General features: G+C 52.7%; 1 protein-coding gene across 1 annotated transcript in view; it reads left to right on the top strand.

The window, feature by feature from the left end:
* The window catches only part of LRRC74A (leucine rich repeat containing 74A), a 41,530-nt gene that overhangs the window by 19,781 nt on the left and 2,726 nt on the right, over positions 1 to 19,023 (top strand). The window contains exons 10-13 of the mRNA XM_067754806.1: positions 1,827 to 1,922; positions 2,296 to 2,442; positions 6,708 to 6,815; positions 7,736 to 7,818. Of these exons, the coding sequence (XP_067610907.1) occupies positions 1,827 to 1,922; positions 2,296 to 2,442; positions 6,708 to 6,815; positions 7,736 to 7,818 (434 nt within the window). The remainder of the gene's footprint in view (positions 1 to 1,826; positions 1,923 to 2,295; positions 2,443 to 6,707; positions 6,816 to 7,735; positions 7,819 to 19,023) is intronic.

The following is a 19,023-nucleotide window of genomic DNA, read 5'->3' as shown; positions in this document are numbered from 1 at the left end:
TTTTGGTCAGCCTCATCAGGAAACCATCAGCTGAAAGCCTTCAATAATAATAAGTGACATTCATTGGCTGCTTACTATGTACCGTGCACTCTTTTGAATGCTTTACCTGAAGTTATGTATTGACCCCTCTGTGCAGCCCTAGGCGATAGGTACACAGTAGTCAGGGAACTGACACAAGACCAGAAAACTAGTAAGCAGAGCCAATGGGCTCCGTGCTCCCTGCTGTTAATCTCCATACCACGCTGCAGTGGCTCACAGTACCATTGAGATAAAGCCCTGAGTACTTAGCTAAGCCCCCAAGTCCTGTGCAATCTGACCCATCACAGCTCTGTAGCCTCACGCTCTCTGCTCCTGCTCATGAAACGTTTACTTTTCCCCACACACCTCTGCACCTTTGCACTTGCCTTCCCTTGTCTTCTTTTTTTTTTTCTTCTGCGGTACGCAGACCTCTCACTGTTGTGGCTTCTCCTGTTCTGGAGCACAGGCTCCAGATGCGCGGGCTCAGCGGCCATGGCTCATGGGCCCAGCCGCTCCGCGGCATGTGGGATCTTCCAGGACCTGGGCACGAACCCACGTCCCCTGCATCGGCAGGCGGACTCTCAACCACTGCGCCACCAGGGAAGCCCCCCTTGTCTTCTTTGTTGCACCTTATTCCCTCCTCTGGGACTGTCTGCCTTCTTCATCCCTAGCTAATCCCCATTAGTCCTGCAAGGCTTAGCTCAAATGTCCCCTCCACCATACTGGATGTCCCTTCCCTCGTTTTCTACGGTACCAGTGGGTACCTCTGTCATTGCCATCATCGCACTTCAGATGTCATTTGCTTGTTTGCCTGTGTCCCCCTCTAGAGTGTAAGCTACCTGAGGGCAGAGATCTTGTCATGTTTGCCTGTGCATCCCTCGGTGCTCAACCCAGTGACTGGCACGTGGATGATTGTTGGATGGATATTTGGATGGATGGATGGATGGATGGATGGATGGATGGATGGATGATGGATGGATGATGGATGGATGGATGGATGGATGGATGGATGATGGATGGATGATGGATGGATGGATGGATGAATGGATGATGGATGGATGGATGGATGGATGGGTGATGGATGGATGATGGATGGATGGATGGATGGATGGATGATGGATGGATGGATGGATGGATGGATGATGGATGGATGGATGGATGATGGATGGATGGATGATGGATGGATGGATGGATGATGGATGGATGGATGGATGATGGATGGATGGATGGATGGATGATGGATGGATGGATGGATGGATGGATGATGGATGGATGGATGGATGGATGATGAATGGATGGATGGATGGGTGATGGATGGATGGATGGACGGATGGATGATGGATGGATGGATGGATGATGGATGGATGGATGGATGATGGATGGATGGATGGATGGATGATGGATGGATGGATGGGTGATGGATGGATGGATGGACGGATGGATGATGGATGAATGGATGGGTGATGGATGGATGGATGGATGGATGGGTGATGGATGGATGGATGGATGGATGGGTGATGGATGGATGGATGGACGGATGGATGATGGATGGACGGATGGATGATGGATGGATGGATGATGGATGGATGGATGGACGGATGGATGATGGATGGATGGATGGATGGATGGGTGAGCAGTGAGATGGACAAGTGAATGGATGACAAATAGACAGGGAGATGCGTGCTTACAGAGAAGTCTGGGAGGAAGACAGAGATTGAGATTTGATGGGAGGAAATGGAAACCATGCTCTGAGCCAGGCTCTCCTGTCCTCATCTCTGCCTCCTTCTGCCTCGCCCTTCCTCCCACAGCTTTACCTGAACCCTCTAAGTATGGATGGGGCTGTGTTACTTATCCTGTCCATCAAGAGGAACCCCAAATCCAAGATGGAGGACATTGACATTTCCGTAAGTGATCAAATTGTTTGCTTGTACTTGGGAGCAAGCCAGTTACCATGGCCACTGTGCCAGCTCTAGTCCTCAGGGCCCTCACAGAACTGCTCCATGAAAAGGCTACTCCTTTTAGAGTACGACTCTGCCCCTTCCAGAGGTCCTTTCCGTAGGAGTAGCCATTCGGTCAAAAACATCATGGTGTGAAATTATTTACCAGATCCTGGGAACCCAGGACCTGCACCCCCAGTGGGCCTGAGGGCAGAGAGGAGGAACACCAGAAGCAAAGACAGGGGGACCCCCAGACTTTGCTTGGGAGAGTCCGCTGGTCTGGGAGATGGCACGATGGCAGTACCCTCCCCTGGACGGGTCCCCTCTCTCCCTGCTTCAGAATGTGCTGGTGTCAGAGCAGTTTGTGAAAATATTGGATGGGGTGTGTGCCATCCACCCCCAGCTGGACGTGATGTACAAAGCAGTGCAAGGCCTCTCTAACAAGAAAAACCTCTTCATGTGGACGAACCCTGTGAAACTGATCCAGGTGAGCCCTGCTTTCCTCCAAGAGCCCCCAGGGACCCCTGGAAAGCGCTGACCTTTGGCTCAGCTTCCTAGAGTTTCTCCTCCCCCAGAGAGTCTGCACAGTCCTCGCTGACAAGGAACATCTCGGCTGTGGAATATTCCTTTTGACTCCCAGAGGAAGGACTGAGAACTGGCTGAAGTGGGAGGGCCTTGGAATAGGATGGTTTCTACCAGCCAGGCTCCTCCACTGCAACGAAAGACGAGTGACTGAAGTGCTCTGTACTTCAGTCTCGTCACCTGTAAAATGGGCATGATAATAGCACCCACCCCACAGGGTGCTGTGAAGATTAAATTCTATACTACACACGACTTAGAGCAATGCTTGGCAGGCAAGAAGCACACAGTTCATGCAGGCTCTTTCCAATAGCTGGTAAGGATGCCACGACGTCCTGACCCTGTGGTCGGGATGGCTATCTGGTGGCTTCAGCTAACAAGGAGCCCTCAAGTGTTTTATACCTCATAGTCACCTTGCCCCTGGCTCAAGTCTTAGATTGTGTCTGGCAGTCACAGGAGGCAGATGAAACAGTGGAAATAAAAACTCAGAGAATGTTAGAGCTGGAAGAGATGTTATAGCTCCTCTGGTCGGACAGCCTCACAGAGCAGTGACTGCCCAGGCCTGGTGTTTCTACCACCAGCTCTCACCTGCTGCTGGGTGCAGGACCATTGCCACCTGAGGCAGCAGGAGCTGGGAAGGTGCCGTGTAAACACGGTTCTTCATGGTGTTTGCCACTGGGGCTGCTTCCTGCCCCTGGTTGGTCTGCTCTATGCCTTAGTTTCCAGAACCAAAGAGGAGAGCTCTGGCATGAAAACTATCATTGTATGAAAAGTTCTAGAAGGCAAAGCGGTATGAAGTATCTTTATATCTTTTCAAGTAAGATGATGTCAGGTGGAACTGAGGGGAAACCTGTTTTGCAAGAAGAGTGGGAATGGGGTTATCCGATGCAAAGTGGGAACTTGCTCCTTGTTTTAAAACAGTGTAGAAAAGGGATCCCAGAGGAGAGCCTCAACGATACATACAGTGTAAACCACAGTCCTTCCCCTCGGGGGCCCAACAATCGGGTTGGGAAGATGGGACAGACACAGTCATTTCTAATAGAAAGTGTCATATGATAAATAATAAACAAGTGACAAAGGCAGCAAATACAATCCAAACTAGAGGTCACTGCAGGCAACCAGAGAAGGATGCTTCCTGGCAGAGGTGGGGCTGGGCAAGGGCCTTGACAAGCGGAAAAGATGCAGGTGAGCAACAGAGAGAGGGAGGGAAGAGAATGCCAACCAGCGAAGGAGCAGAGCGGGGGTGGCTCGCAGTGTGTCTGGGGCGTGGGAACCGGACCGTGTGGCGCTGGTCTCAAGGGAAGCCTGGGAGTCAAGGCTGCAAAGAGAGGCTGGAGCTGGATGCAGCAGTCCTCAGATTTTAGGCTCAGAGTGAGGTTTGAGTCCACAGGGAGCAGGGAGCCAGTGCGAGTTGTTGAGCAGAGGCTATGATGTAAATCCAGCAGGACTGAGGGGTAATTTTTCTGGCAACTGGGAGGGAAATGAACTGAGGGGGTAGATATGAGACTGGGAACACCAATGAGGACACTATTGTAGTATTCCAGACCTAGAACGGTAACTTGGCTGAAAAGGACAGTGAGAGTGGAGGTACAGATGTAGGAGATATCTTTATGGAGCATCTCCAGGACTTGGTGAGTGGCTGTGTGTGTGTGTGTGTGTGTGTGTGTGTGTGTGTGTGTGTGTGTGTGTTGGGAGAAGGGAGGTGTGTGGGGAGAGGAGAGAGCCAAAGATAACCCCCAATTTTTAAGCCCAGTGGACCAAAAGAACGATGGAAACATTGCCAGCAGTAGGGAAGTCCTGTGGGGAAAAGGGACCGCCCCCTGGCCCCGCCTCCCGCTCTGGCCTCATCCCTCCCATCCTCCCCCCCTCCTCTACATTTCAGCCCCACTGGATTTCTCCCCATTCCTTTTTTTTTTTTTAAATTTATTTATTTGTTTATTTATTTTTGGCTGTGTTGGGTCTTCGTTGCTGCGCACGGGCTTTCTCTAGTTGCGGCGAGCAGGGGCTAGTCTCCCTTGCGGTGCGCGGGCTTCTCATTGTGGTAGCTTCTCTTGTTGTGGAGCACTGGCTCTAGGCGCGCGGGCTTCAGTAGTTGCGGCTCGTGGATTCCAGAGTGCAGGCTCAGTAGTTGTGGCTCACGGGCTCTAGAGCGCAGGGTCAGTAGTTGTGGCGCACCAGCTTAGTTGCTCCGCGGCATGTGGGATCTTCCCGGACCAGGGCTCAAACCCGTGTCTTCTGCATCGGCAGGCGGATTCTTAACCACTGCGCCACCAGGGAAGTCCCTCCCCATTCCTTTTTGCATCAGTTCTCTCTTAACATTAACTCTGAGTCCCTCTGCCTAAATACCCTTCCTCTGTGTCTCACTCACTCCTCCTCGCTCTCTAGGTCTGCACCCAGAGTGTCACGTCCTCGGGCAACCCTTCTCAGGTTTCCTGGTCAAGGGTATATGCCCTTGCCACACACTCCTGCAGCCCTCTCCTTCACCCTTTCACCGCAAGACTCTGAACTCCTCCGGGGCAGGAGCTACGTTGGGTCTTATCAAAAGCACCTACCAAAGTAACAGGCCCTTATGCCCATCAAGGCTCTCAGTTGCTGACCACAGAATCCACTCCTCTAGGTTAAGCAAAGAGGGATCTATTACGAGCGATAGACCCCAGAGACATTAGGAGGGCTGAAGAAAGACTCTATGTTTAGATTCCAGAAATGGCTCCCCAGACACCCCAACTGGCTAGCCAGGACGACTGCTGCTTCTGCCTAGGTCAGGAAGCCGCCCAATCAGGAATCGCCCGCTGAATTGGAAAGCCACCCCCATGGCTGCCAGCAGCCTGCTCTCTCCAGATCACACGGGTCACACATATGCGTCACCCAAGGGCTTGGCGAAACCCATCCCATTCTGACCCGTAGCTTCAAGGGGGCTTGGGGAATTCTGGTTTTTAGTTTTCCAGCCTCTGTTATAGAGAGGCGGGCTGTGAAGGAAGCGGAGGGGGTGTTGAGAGCCCGCCCATGGTATCTGCCGCAGCACGCAGTAACAGATTGCAGAATTCAGCTGACGGAGGTTTGCTTTAGACGTGTAGGATTGAGGTGTCGGTGGGGTTCAGCATGGACTTGCGAGCAGCTGCTGGGGACGCAGAACTGGAAGCGTAGGTGGGATTCACCCCGGAGTGGGCTGGTGTAGGCAACGCACACCAGAGAGGGAAGTGTGGGGAGAGGAGAGCAGGGACCAGGGACTGATCCGCAAGGAATTCCTCTGTGAGCAGGGTGTCTGCAGAAATATCTATCGAGAAAGCTGGGCCTTGCCTATGGCCTTTCGAGAGTCAGAAGGGAAAAGAAACAAAAAGATACTAAAAAAGGACCCAAAAGAATAGTTTAATAGTATTGGAAAATTCACAATATATTAATACAGTGCACTTTATAAAACAGTATGTTTAATAGATAGATAGGTAGATAGATAGACAGGTAGATAGATAGATAGACAGGTAGATAGATAGATAGATAGATAGATAGAGAGATAGACAGGTAGATAGATAGATAGATAGATAGACAGGTAGATAGATAGACAGGTAGATGAAAAATATACATCAAGGTGCTACCTCTGGATGGTGGGACAGAAAATTTTTAATTTTCTTCTTTCTATTAATCTATACTTTCCTTAAAATGTGAGTAGGGAATATCTTTGAATTGAAAACAGTGAAATATTATTTTTAAATACTCTAACACAGTATGTCTCCATATAAGTATTTGTATAAAACGATGAGAATTCTGTGAACACCGGGAGCCTGTCCTGCCTGTCCCACTACCTGGCTGCGGTTCGGTCTTTTGGTTTCTGAGTTAACAACAGCCCACCCACGTACATAGAGCACCATCTTTGCTAGTCTTAGCAGGACAACTTCAAAACTAAATAATACATGTAAACATGATCACCGCCCTATTCCCTCCGAACTGTTCCCACAGTTCGCTCAGCAGGGTCGACTCCAGTCCTTCCACCTGTGGAACGTGGAATGGCAGGAGAGCTCAGTGTAGGTGGGGCAGACACAGAAGCATCGTGGCGTGTGGCTCTGCCTGAGCTCAGACCTCGGTCTGGGTGGGCAGGGGTGGGAAGCTGGGGTTGGGGGGGGTGTTGGGGGGAGTTGGTATAGATATTACAAGGCTCCTGGTGTCTCCTGCTTCTCTCAGAGCTATGCAGACCAGCACAAAATCTCAGTCCTGGACTTCTTCAGGAGCTTGAACCCTCGTGGAGGGACGACAATGCCTGTGGGCGAGTTCCGGAAAGCTATGATACAGGTGTGTGGATTCCTGTGGACACAGGTACTATGTGTGCACGCGCAGGGGTGTGTGTGAGAGAGAGAGACAGACGGGCCACAGCGTGAGCACCTCAAAGAGCTCCTTGGGATTGGCTGTGAGAAGCCAACTTATCCACTGCTTTATCTAGACCCAGAGGGACACCTAAGGCCTCCTTCCACTGCCTGCTGAAGTCATTCTCTGTACTGCACGTCTGGGTGCCGCTGGTGACCCAAGATGCTGCCTGAAGACACACATTCTTCATCTCCTAGGTCTCTCTCCCATTGCATGTGGCCACTGGGCAGATTTTAAAAGGGAGTGGGAGAAGAGACCACATCCCAAAACCCCAGTATTTCGCCTTTGGCCCTATCATCTTGCCTGAAATCCCACACCTTCACACGTGGGGTATGATGGAGGTGCTGAGGGCCCCCTGAAATGCAAGCATGAAGAGGTCTGTCACCAGGGCAGCCCTAGGAAGGACAGGCCCTGCAAGAATAGGACTTCATGGGAGCCCAGGTGGGGGGATAAGACCCTCGGTGCCAGGCCCGCGGTAAAGAGGGCCGGCCAGACTCGGTAGCAGGGAGGTAAGGATGAACTTCCCATGCTGCAAAGTTGCCGCCTACTCCAGCTGGGTCCCCATCTCCTTCACCCCTATTGCTCCCCAGAGAAAAGAGGGGCTCTGGAGTCTGGGCAGTGGCTCACAGACATGGGCGGGGACGCTTATTCCTGCCCTGCATGGTGTGGGTTCAGTTTCTTCTGAACTGAGGAAACTGTTGCCAGCCATGGTCCCAAGGGCAGTGAGGCATTGTGGAGTGTGTGTGTGTGTGTGTGTGTGTGTGTGTGTGTGTGTGTGTGGGAGACGGGAGAGGTCTGGGGGGAGCAGAGAGCTCCATTGACCTTGCATGTTCTATCTGCTTCCTCAGCAGAACAAGGTCCCCATAAACCGGTACCAAGTCAGGGAGCTGATAAAGAAGCTGGGTGAGAAGACAGATATGGTGGACTTCAGGTCAGCCCAGCCCCGCCGTCCGGCCCTGTCTGGGCTACCCTTCTGCCCTGGGCAGGCCCCCGGTTCCCTCTAGGGCACCCTGGCTCCTGGGGCCGCCCTGTAGCAGATAGGAGGTGACACAAACAGCAAATGGTTAGGCCCTGGTGTGGCGAGAGGGGCAGTTGGGGGCGTGTACAGGTATCACAGTGGCCCAAAGAAGAGGTATCACCGGGGGGAAGGGGGTGTCACACAGACAGACAGGAGGACAGAGGACGGGAAGTACCAAGCCCAAACTGTGGGCCAGCACGGTGCACTGAGGAACTGCAGGTCTTTCAACGCTGCTGGAGTTTAGGCAACCAGGCAGGTTATGACTTAGGCTGAACTCCTTGAAGAGCTCGGAAAGGACCATGATAACGGTCATAACAGCAACCAACATCCATGAGCCCTTACCACGTGCCAGGTGCTCCGCCAGTCACCAGACGGGTGCCTGAATTCTCATAGCGCCCAACGGGCACTAGTACACGCCCATGCTGTGAATAATGATCGGAGCTTTAGAGAAGGAAAGCACAGAGCCAAGTGCTTGTGGCCAGAGAGGGGCAGCTGTGGCCTTAGCACCCCGATCTGCATGGTGCCAGGACCCACTCCTCCTCGCCGAGGCTGCAGAACCCTGCTGGTCTGCAGGCTGGTCCATAAGGCCCTGCGGCTTGTTGTCTCATGGAATCCCTAAGGAGTCTGTCAGAGGAGGCCCCCATCTGGTCCTGCCCCACAGCCTTCTCCCAACACCTCCGTCCTTGCCCCCATCAGCATCTCTCATGAGTGGAGAAGCCACCGCACAGACTGACCCAGCTGCAACCCTGCACTAGCTAGTAAGGGTGCGGCCGTGCGCAGAGCTCTCAGTCTCCAAGTCTTTAGAATGGGGTGATAACCACAGCACCTGAGAGACTCTCATAAGAATCAAGTGGAGACAATGCACAGAAGGGGCTGGCACGTGATGCTGTCATTCAGGAGTGACACCATCATCCGGCAAGCACCCCGACACCCGCAGGGTGGCTCAGGCTTGCATACCGCCCCAGGCCCCCCTACTCTGTGCCTGTGTCCTGGACCTCCCCGCCTGCCCTCCCTGAAGTACGGCCTCCTGTTCCTTGGGATGCTGGTGGGAAAGAGCACAGGGCAGAGGTCAGGAGACCGGGTCCAGGTCCAGCAACCCTCCAGCTTTGCAGATGAGGTCACGTGGCCATGGAGAGGCAGAACTGAGGTCTCAGGACCCAAGTGGGGAGCTCTTGTGGGCACCTCAAGTTCCCCTCAGGTCACACACTGCAGCTCTGTTGGTTCCCATTGAAGAGCAGGGTCGTCATTTTTACTGTTGCATGATTTTTTCATTGTCATTTTTTGATACAAATAATATCTGCTTGTAAAAATTCTAAATCCACAGAAATCTACTAGGGAGAAAGTGAAGGGCCTCTTTTACCTGCCCCCACAGCCCCTGCTGCCTCCAGAGGGCGCTAGTGAACAATCCCAGGTGCACGTTGCCATAGCTTTTCCCACGTGCTTGCGATCAGGTGTGTCTGCTACCAAAGCCCTACCGACAGCGGCAGCGTAAACCCATGCCCATCCCTGTGCTGACGCCGAACCTCACCACGTTCAGCACTCTGCCGAGATGACAGATGGGTTTACAAGTGGTCTCGCTTGGACTCGAGCCTGTCCCAACACTCTTGTCCATCAGCCACGGGGCTACGTTGGTGGTCAGCCTTATCTCCTTACCTTTCAATCCAGTTCCTTGAAAATGACGAAGCCATAGCAACACGTCTGGTCTGGAAAGAAGCCTCAGTGACAGAGAACTCCTGGCACGTTGGCTCGTGGCTGGAACGAGGTGGAGAGCTGGCTGAAACCTCGGCGGAAAGACACCAAGGCTGTGAGCGAGGCAATAAAGTCTAGCTTGGGTCTCCGGGCTGCTGGTGGCATGCCCTTCCCCCAGGGAGCACCCTCCTGTTTTAGGGGGCACGTCCTTGATGGCCTCGTTAAGAGCCAAAAGAACAAATTGGGAGAGCGTGGGGTTGCTAGGTGGTGGAAGAGAGCGGTGGGGAGAAGGTCAGTGCACAAAAGCATTCATCACAGTGCTTGTAAACTGTGTCAAGGGGAGATTGCTGAGATTCAGGAGGCAGTGGCAGAGGGAACAGATGCTCAGGAAATGAGGACAGGGGCCTTTAGAAGCAAATGCCAGGGGGTCACGTGGAGAGAGCTCAGGGAACTGGCATCTAGCCGTGGCCCAGCAGGAGCTGGCCACCTGAACTTGGAGGCTCATGGTTCCACCTGAAAAGTGGGACAGCTGAAAAAAGGGATCCCCATCTGTTCTAGGGATCTGCCATTCTGCATTTCTTTGTAAAATTCCTTGGAAAACTGGGGAGGCATGAGGAGCTTAGCAAAAGATGGGAAGGTTTAACCAAGAACAGCATATACAGAGCAGGTGGGGGGAATGGGTACCTTCAAGGATTTTGATTAACCTCACCAGTCACCCTTGGGATGGACAAGGGCAGGAAGTGTCTTGTGCGCCTCCTTTGCACCTGCACAGTGCCTGCTCATAGTAAGTGCTCAATAAAAAATACCTGTGAAATGAAAAACCTCATTCACTTGGCAATTGTTTTGGGCAAGTGGTGGAAAGCTGGGAGAGTTTGGGGGGTACCCAGGAACCCACACTTTGGAACACCAGTGAAGTGCTGGAATGGCATCTGGGAATCAAGGCACCAGCCCTCGGATTTCACTTTGTTTCTTCATCGAGATGGAGGTGATGCAAAAACTTCTCACTCCTGGCAGAATCATTATTTGAAATAATCTGTGTCCCCTCCCCACAGCATATTTCCCCTCCCTTCCCTTATTCAAAGTCTTAACTTGAAGTTGAATTTTCATTGGACGGTTGTATGGACTCAATCAAAATTAGGATGATGAAAAGAAAATAAAGAAACGCAATAAAGAGTTTGTGAGCTGAAACTCACGTCCACCCTACTCATCAGGGTATGTAGATGTCTTTGCTCTGACTCCCCAAATAAATCAAATCCCCTTGAAGTCAGGGAGCCTGTCTTTTAAGTTTATTATAATCTATAAAATTCTCCATCAAGTCCATGCCCGTAACTGAGCATTCATTAATTACTGGTCTCTGGGTGGAACCCTGAAGATTATTAGGCTGTGAAGTATCAAAATTTGTTATGGACTATAGATTAGGGATCAATAAAAACAGCAAGTTTTCTCAAGATGCTTTTCTTCATCTTTAATAGAAAAAGCAGCACATTTTCTCATCAAATGTTATTTTTTGTTTGGGTAGCTTTGGGGGAATGATGGAGATATGGGGAAGCCAACATCCCCGACCCTCCAGGCCACCCCTTGACACTTGCCACCCCCCATCACGTAAGCCCAGCCAGAACCCTGCCTGTCTGCGGGTTGCCCTGGAACCTGCCCTACTGTGGAGTAGTTTCTACTTGTGGCCACTAGGTGTCACGTCAGCTCCAAAATCCACCTGAAGGTTGTGCTCCCATCAGACTGCTTTGCAGTCCTTCCTATGCCCTTTCCCTGATCTCCTAAACTTCTGCCCCCACGGAGCCTGACATGAAATCAGAGCCCCAAAGGGTCTAGCAGCCTGACACCTGGGCAGACCTGTCCAAGGCTTGGTGTCCTCATTATGAATCAAAGTTACTCACAGCTACCTCGCACTCTTGTTGTGAGGAAGACAGTCCGGTGCTTAGCACGAGCTCCATAAACATTCAGTCCCCTCCCTCAGCCAGCCCACCCTGGGGCTGGGCAAGACTACAGAGGAGGCCTGCTCCATCGGGTGAGGGTACTGCACAAGGAACACGCCCACTGACAATGGGCTGAGTCGTGCTTTATCAGCTTGCCATGTCAGGAGGCTGCATGCAGGCAGGACCCCAGCAGGAGCTGAAGACCAACGCGGAGGGACAGAGGCCTTGCAGGAGTAGGAGAGGCTGTCAGGTCAAAGACGGCCCAGAGGTGCTGGCCCGTGAGCCCAGCACCAAAGGGGGTCAGCTGCAGTGCAGGGGAATGGTACCCTGGCCATGCCCTCCTTCCATGCCCAGCTCAGTTTGGCTTTGTGCACTAACTCTCTGTTTTGTTTTAATTTTTACTGGAGTTTAGTTGATTTACAGTGTTGTGTTAGTTTCAGGTGTACAGCAAAGTGAATCTGTTACATATATACGTGTACATATTCACATATACACATACCCACTCTTTTTTAGCTTCTTTTCCCATACAGGTCATTACAGAGCACTGAGCAGAGTTCCCTGTGCTGTACAGTAGGTCCTTATGAGTTACCTATTTTATATATAAAATGTCAATCCCAATCTCCCAGTTCATCCCTCCCCCTCCCTTTCTCCCCTGGTTTTCTACATCTGTGAGTCTATTTCTGTTTTGTAAATAAGTTCATTTGTACCATTTTTTTAAGATTCCACACACAGGTGATATCATATGTTATTTGTTTTTCTTTGTCTGACTTACTTCACTTAGTATGACAATCTCTAGATCCATCCAAGTTGCTGCAGATGGCAATATTTTATTCTTTTTATGGCTGAGTAATATTCCATTGTGTATATGTACCACATCTTCTTTATCCACTCCTCTGTCGATGGACAGTTAGGTTGCTTCCATGTCTTGGCAATTGTAAATAGTGCTGCAATGAACATTGGGGTGCACGTATCTTTTCGAATCATGGTTTTCTTCTGACATATGTGCACTAACTACAGGGACCCTATGCAGTGAGGTCTGTAATCATCCCCATTTTACAGCTGGGGAAACACAGGCATGGAGAAGTTAAGCATCTCGCCCAAAGCCCTCTGCTAGTAAGCAGCAAGGCTGAGATGCAGACCCAGGCAATATGACCCTGGCTCCCTGAGGTCTTAACCACTGTGCTCCCCTGCCCCTCTGTGGCTTCTGCGCAGCTTTGTATCTACAGGGAGAAGTTTAAATGCACTTTCTCTGTTTACTTCGTTTCTGTAAGAAACAGAAAAATAACTCAATTGAGAAGCAAGCATGAGCTCCAGGCCAGGCTGGACGGGCCAGTGGAGAGGGAAGCAAAGGCAGAGCTGATGATGCTCTATGTGACTGAATTCTCAAGGTCAGGTTGGTGTGCCCTCCCTGCCCACTATGTTGCTCAGAAATTGAGCCAGGGGAGGTGAGATGGGAGATGAGAAGGAAGAGTGTGGAATATCTGTGTGCCAGAACCGTAAAGTGGTTAAGAATGCAAATTCTGTCATTCGACAGTTCTCGGTTTGAATTCTGTCTGGCTTCACCAATGATCAGCTCTGTGACCTTGAGCTAGTCACTCAACCTTCCTGAATCTCAATTTCCTTAACTGTATATATTGATGATAATGGTACCCCTGCCCCCGCAGAGTTGCATGTGAAACACTGAGCCCCAGGCCAGGCACATAGTAAGTGCTTCATGTAAGCATGACCTCATGACAGCGGAGTTCCTCTCCTATGAGGGAGAAGTGCGGGGAGATTGAGGTCCAGGAGGGTGTTAAGGGCCAAACTGAGCAGCCATCTTTGAAACACCCAACTACTGGGTCTTTGAAACACCGTGGGAGGCATTCCAACCTTGGGCTTTGGCTTAAAACTTGCATGAAATCGAAAGAACTTGCCCAGAATCTTAAAAATCGGAGGGAGGTGGGAGGGCCAGGGGCCAGCAGCACTGTGTGGGCAATGCCGGGGTGCAGTGGACATCTGGCCTTTTGCTTGGCTCCTGAGGTCTGAATCCCCTTCCTGGGCTGGGAGTGCGCCAGTTTACAGGTCCTGAGAGGGGCAGCTGGGACTCGCAGCTGGGACGTAGGCTCATGCCTACACCAGACACGCAGTCTCCGGGCTCGGTTCAGGAGCCAGCCTCCGAAGAAGCAAGGACCACGGAGAACTTCCTCCAGCAGCTGTGGCTTTGCAGCTGGATGGAGTCCCTGAGCAGTGGCAGCGGTGACGCTGGTGGGCGTGGTTCTGGGTGCCAGGCCTGCAGGTCGTCAGTGCGCGCTGCAGCCTCTGGTATGTGGCTGCCGTGGCAGCTGCAGTGTCTGTCCTCAGGGGACCAGGCTGCCTTGCCAAGCGGGGGCTTGGGATTGGTTTCGCTTGGTTTGGTTCTAAACAAAAGAAAACGATGATTGGCAAGGCAAGCCTGTGTCCTAAGCACTGGCTGCAACCAGTGGCCTTGAACTAGAGGAAAGGAACGGCTCTCCTCCAGGAAGCAGACATCCTGGAGGGGAAGGGAAACCGAGGGTGGTGTGGGATGGAGGGGCTTCTCTGGGGCTCATCGGGTCCTTTTAAGAAGGGACAGTGGTGTGACCCCTGGGGTGGGGGGCTGCTGTGTTGTTCTGCCACCTCTTAGTGGGTCTGTGGATGAGCTGGGGTGGGGCTGACTCGTTTCTGTGTGCCCAGGCTGAATGAGACTAGCCCTTGTGCATGTGTCCACATGCTATCGTATAATCAAGAGCATAACAGGTCTTTTTCCCAGTTCCTGGCATATGCCTCAAAACCCTCGGGATTTCCTGAGTGACAGGAGTGTCTTCGTGATGCTAACGAGGTGACCCAGGGTGGTCCCCTACCTAGACAGCTTCCTGGAAACACCAACCATGTAAGCAGATGTTGGGACTTCCAGCCAATAGAAGGACAGGGAGCTGGAGACTGAGCTCACTCACTAGCCAGTGTTCAATCAGTCATGCCTGCGTAATGAAAAGTAATGAAACCCCAGTGAAAACGCTGGACGCCAGGGTCCAGGGGAGCTTCCTGGGAGGTGACTTGCCTCGACTCCACAGGGAGAAGGCACAGAAGCTCTGCCTCCCTCCCAGATCTTGCCCTGCATGTCTCTTCGTGTGGCTGCTTCTGAGTCATAACCTTTATAATAAAGCTGCCAGCATCGGTATAGCACGTTCAGTGAGTTCTGTGAGTCACTGCAGTGAATTACCAAACCTGAGGAGTTTGATGGGAACCCCCTACTTTGTAGCTGGCTAGTCAGAAGTGCAGGTGTCCTGGGGGAACCCCACTTGTAGCTGGCAGCAAAGTGGGAGCAGTCTGTGGGGGACCAAGCCCTTAACCTGTGGAGTCTGATGCTGCCTCCGGGAGGTTAGGGTCAGAATAGCACTGCAGCCGATCCCAGGCGGTGTTACCCCAGGTGCAGTGGGAATGGAACACGTGTACACAAAAGCATGCTCACATTTGAATTACAGGACACGGTGTGTGTACTTGAATGTGTCCATGCCCAACAGGAGGGGCTTGCCTGCGTACTAACCCCCAGACTCGCCTGCTTTCTTGCCAGAATCCTAACAGTGGGGTTTCAGTGCAGCCACTCCTGGCGTGTACCGCTCTCCCGGCTGTACCTCAGTTTTTCCAGTAGAGGGCGCTCCAATCCCACAAGTCCTCTGACTCCGCACAGCGGCTTCAGCTCTAAGAAAACAGGACTCCAAACTGGCTCAGTGAAATCGAATTCTTTTTAGGTACCTGAAAAAGGCAGCAATGCAGCTGGCTTCAGCGACACCAGCGGAGCCCGGGCCAGAACCCTCAATCTGCCCCCTCAGGGGAAGATGCAGGTTCTTGGAGCCTGAGATTATACAATCTGGGGACCTTCTTTAAATATATATATATACACAAATTTACAAATATAATGTTAGGTATAGAAAGTAGATGTACATTTAGAATGCCGAAAAGAATCACAATAAATGACACATTTTAAAAAGCTGACAATGGCATAAACGTCAAATCCACCCCGTGGCCTTGCAAGGGGGCCCCGCTGAGTAGCTTCTGCAGGTCGTCCCGCAGAGAACAGACACCTTGCTGACGCAGAGTCCAGTTTGCTTCCTGAGCCCATCTTGCCATGAAAACGGGCTGGAGGACTCAACCCCGAGGATTTGCCCTTGTCGGTCCTCTGCACCTCCCTCCTCACCGCTGTCCTTGGAGCAATCACTTGTAGTCACACCATGAACATGCGTGAGGCGCTGTCGCTTTTCTCTCTGTCACACCCAAGAGGCTGCCACCTCCACACCCTGCCTTTTGGGAGGCAGCAGGCAGCTCTCCCGGCTTCTCCTTCATGAGTCCTGGTTGCACCGTGGGTCCTCCATCCACTCAGTGTTATTTCAAGACTATAAAACTCACAGCCCCCCCACCCCTGACAAATACTTTTCCCAAGAGCACTGTGATGCAGGGGAAAAACCCTTCTTGAATTAGTGGGGAAAACTTGCAATGTAAGGGGGAGGGAAAACATGTACACTTATTTACATTAAAGTGTAAGCGACTTCAATTAAATTCAATAAACATTTATTAAGGGCTTACTAGGTGTCTGGTGCTGTTGTGGGTATGTTTGGGATACATCTATGAATAAAAATGATAAAACCCATCTTTTACACAGCGTTTCCATTCTAGCAGGAAGAGACTGACCACAAGTAATAAACATAATAACTAAGTGAATCACATACAGTGTTAGAAGATAATAAGTTCTATGGGTGAAAAACTAGAGCGGCGTACGGTGGCTCAGGAAGGTCATTGCTAGGGGTGGGGAAGTTATGATTTTAAACGGGTGAGGGGCGGTATCTGAGCAACGGCTTGAAGGCAGTGAGGGAGAGCCATGTGGATCTGGGGGAAGAGCTCTTCAGGCTGAGCACGGGCCCCAGGACAGGAGCCAGCCTGGGGCCTCTAAGGGTCAGTAAGGCAGCCCAAGGCTGGAGCAGACAGGGAAGGAGAGCATGGTGGGAGGTGAGGTTGGAGCAGGGCCCGATCAAGTGGGGCCTTGAGGCCTGTGGGCAACGTGGGTGTGAGTGAGATGGGCCCTTGCAGGGTTTGGGGCGGAGAAGGGCCAGACTCCGACGTCTTTGAAAAGGGTATTCTGGCTGCTGTGTTAAGAATAGGCTTTAGGGAGTTAAAGGCGGGACCAGGAAAATCCACGGAGAGACTATTGCAATGATGGAGGCAAGAGCTGAAGGAGGAAGCGCTGGGGTGATGGGTGTGGGCGGACCCTGGATGTGTCTAAAGGTGGCATCAACCTTGCTCCCCATCAGGGGGGGCACTGGCTGTGCGAGAAAGAGAGGCATCACGTGGCCCCCAGGCTCAGGCCCCCCGCATCTGGAGGAATGAAGGCTCATCACTGAGCTGGCTGAGGGGCACTCTGCTGGAGTAGATTTGGGTGTCGGGGGTGGAGAGAGAGAAAACTGGGAATTGGTTTAGGGATGTCTATTAGACATTGCAGAGGGGGGTGGAGCAGGTGTTGGAGTCCAAGCCTGGGCTTGGAGGAGGGGCCTGGACGGGGGTGTGTTTGCAAGTCCTGGACGTTATATAGATAATATTGAACGTCACAAGACCAGATGAGGTCCCTGAGGGTCTGAGTGCAGAGGGAAGTGAAGGGACAAAGGCCTGAGTCCTGGGGGGCTCCAGAATCCTTAGCAAGGTCTGTGAGAAGAAGAACCAGCAGAGGGGACCAAGGGGGAGAGACCGGGGAGGAAGAGGGGGCCCCAGAATGGGGATTTCTGGAAGGCAGTTGAGGAAAGTGGCCAAGCCAAAAAGACTCACCCCCAAGCCTTTCCCAAGAACAGTGTGTGGAGGTGGGCGGGACGAGGGGAGCACAGGTGGGCTGAGGGCAAAGGCGACAGAAGAAAGGGATGGGGGCGTGGCCACTAAATATCCAACCTCTCAGCAGGGCTCCACCCTCTGAGGTACGTGCAGCCCAAAGCCTCCTGGGAGGTACCGGCCACCCTCCCGGGTTCCCTGCGCTCACCATCACTCTGCACGCCCACTGGTGACACATGGCCCTCCCCAACTGGACTGTCAGCCCCTGGAGCCTGGGCTGAGCTGTCCACGCGTGGCTCTCATGCTTAGCACCGTGACTGGGGCAGAGTTGGGGGGCGACCTCAGAGATATTGAGTGGATCCAGTCAAAGGATGGGAGAAGAGTGAACAGATCCTTGCTCTCAGCGGCCCAGCCATGGGGTTTCCCGAGAACAGTTCCAGCAGACACACCGCCCAGCAGCCTGGCGGCACCTGCTGCAAACACGTCTAGGGTGAACACCCACAGATGCTCCAGACGGCGGGAGTACTGGCCCCGAGGCTGCAGCTCCAGCCAAACTCTGGAATCAGAAAGAACCCTATGGTGTTCCAAGGTCACTGGGAAAGCTGAGGACTGGATTGCTCACTGGGAGATCATCACAGGTGTTTCTTCCAGAAGAGGCCTCCCTGGTGACACACTCCCTGCCACCCAGCCTCACAGGGCTGGGGAGGCAATAAATCTGTCAGGAACCAGCTGGCCCAGTGGGGTGTCCCATGAAGGAGAGCCTCCCCAGAGCCTCAGTAGTAAGGACCCCTGATGGGGCGTGGACAGGGTGACTCCTACTTCCCAGCCTGGGTGGATGCAGGGCCCCATCCGGCCCTACTCTGGCCCAGCAGAAGTATGTCAAGGGAGAGCGGGTTAGATGGAGGCAGTGCAGCCAGATGGTAGGGGTGTGGGCGGGACGTCAGGCCAACCTGTGTTGCAATCCTGACTCAACCCCCTCCTTCCCTCCTTCCCCTGTTCTTTATGGGGCTCTTACTATGTGCCAGGCCCTGTGTGTGTCATGGGCCACATGTGAATTCAAAGGGCAGCGCTACTCAGTGACGTGGAGCTTAAGCCCGATCAGGGAGGCGCACGTTGAACAGACAGCCACACAAACGTTGCCACCACGATGACTTCCGCAAAGGAAGGGCAGCGCGGGGGAAAACGTGGCAGCCCTGTGGCCTGGAACCCGCTTCTCAGCTAATCTGACTCTCACTTATAATAATAGGACCTACCTCCTATGGCTTTTGTGAGAATGCATGGGACCCTGCACACCGACGGCTTGGGCCCCTCGCCAAGCCCTAAGTGCACCCTAACTGGAGGGTGGTGGGCTTTCTCATCCCTGAGACTGGTAGGAGCCTGGGGACGAAGCTGCAGGCAGGAGTGTCTCGCCCAGGCTGTGGGCTGAGGGGCTGCCAGGACAGAGCCGTGGTCCCTCTGGACCTGGCCTTTCCCCACCACTGGAGGTGGGGTTTCCTGCCTCTTCTCTCTGACCCCAGCCTACCTGCTGCTAGCAGAGCCCGGCGCAGTTCCCAAGCAGGACACTCCTGGACCCAGGGCCCACTGTCCCCCAAGGCAGTCACCCTGCCAGGTAATGGCTGAGCCAGCCGCTGTGCGGTGCAGACAAAGGACAAGCAACGGGGCTTGGCTGTGCGGATGCCTGGTCTGGAGCCGG

This window comes from Pseudorca crassidens, chromosome 1, assembly GCF_039906515.1.
Source record: "Pseudorca crassidens isolate mPseCra1 chromosome 1, mPseCra1.hap1, whole genome shotgun sequence".
NCBI classification, from domain to species: domain Eukaryota; kingdom Metazoa; phylum Chordata; class Mammalia; order Artiodactyla; family Delphinidae; genus Pseudorca; species Pseudorca crassidens.
This window is presented reverse-complemented; position numbering and strand designations above follow the sequence as displayed.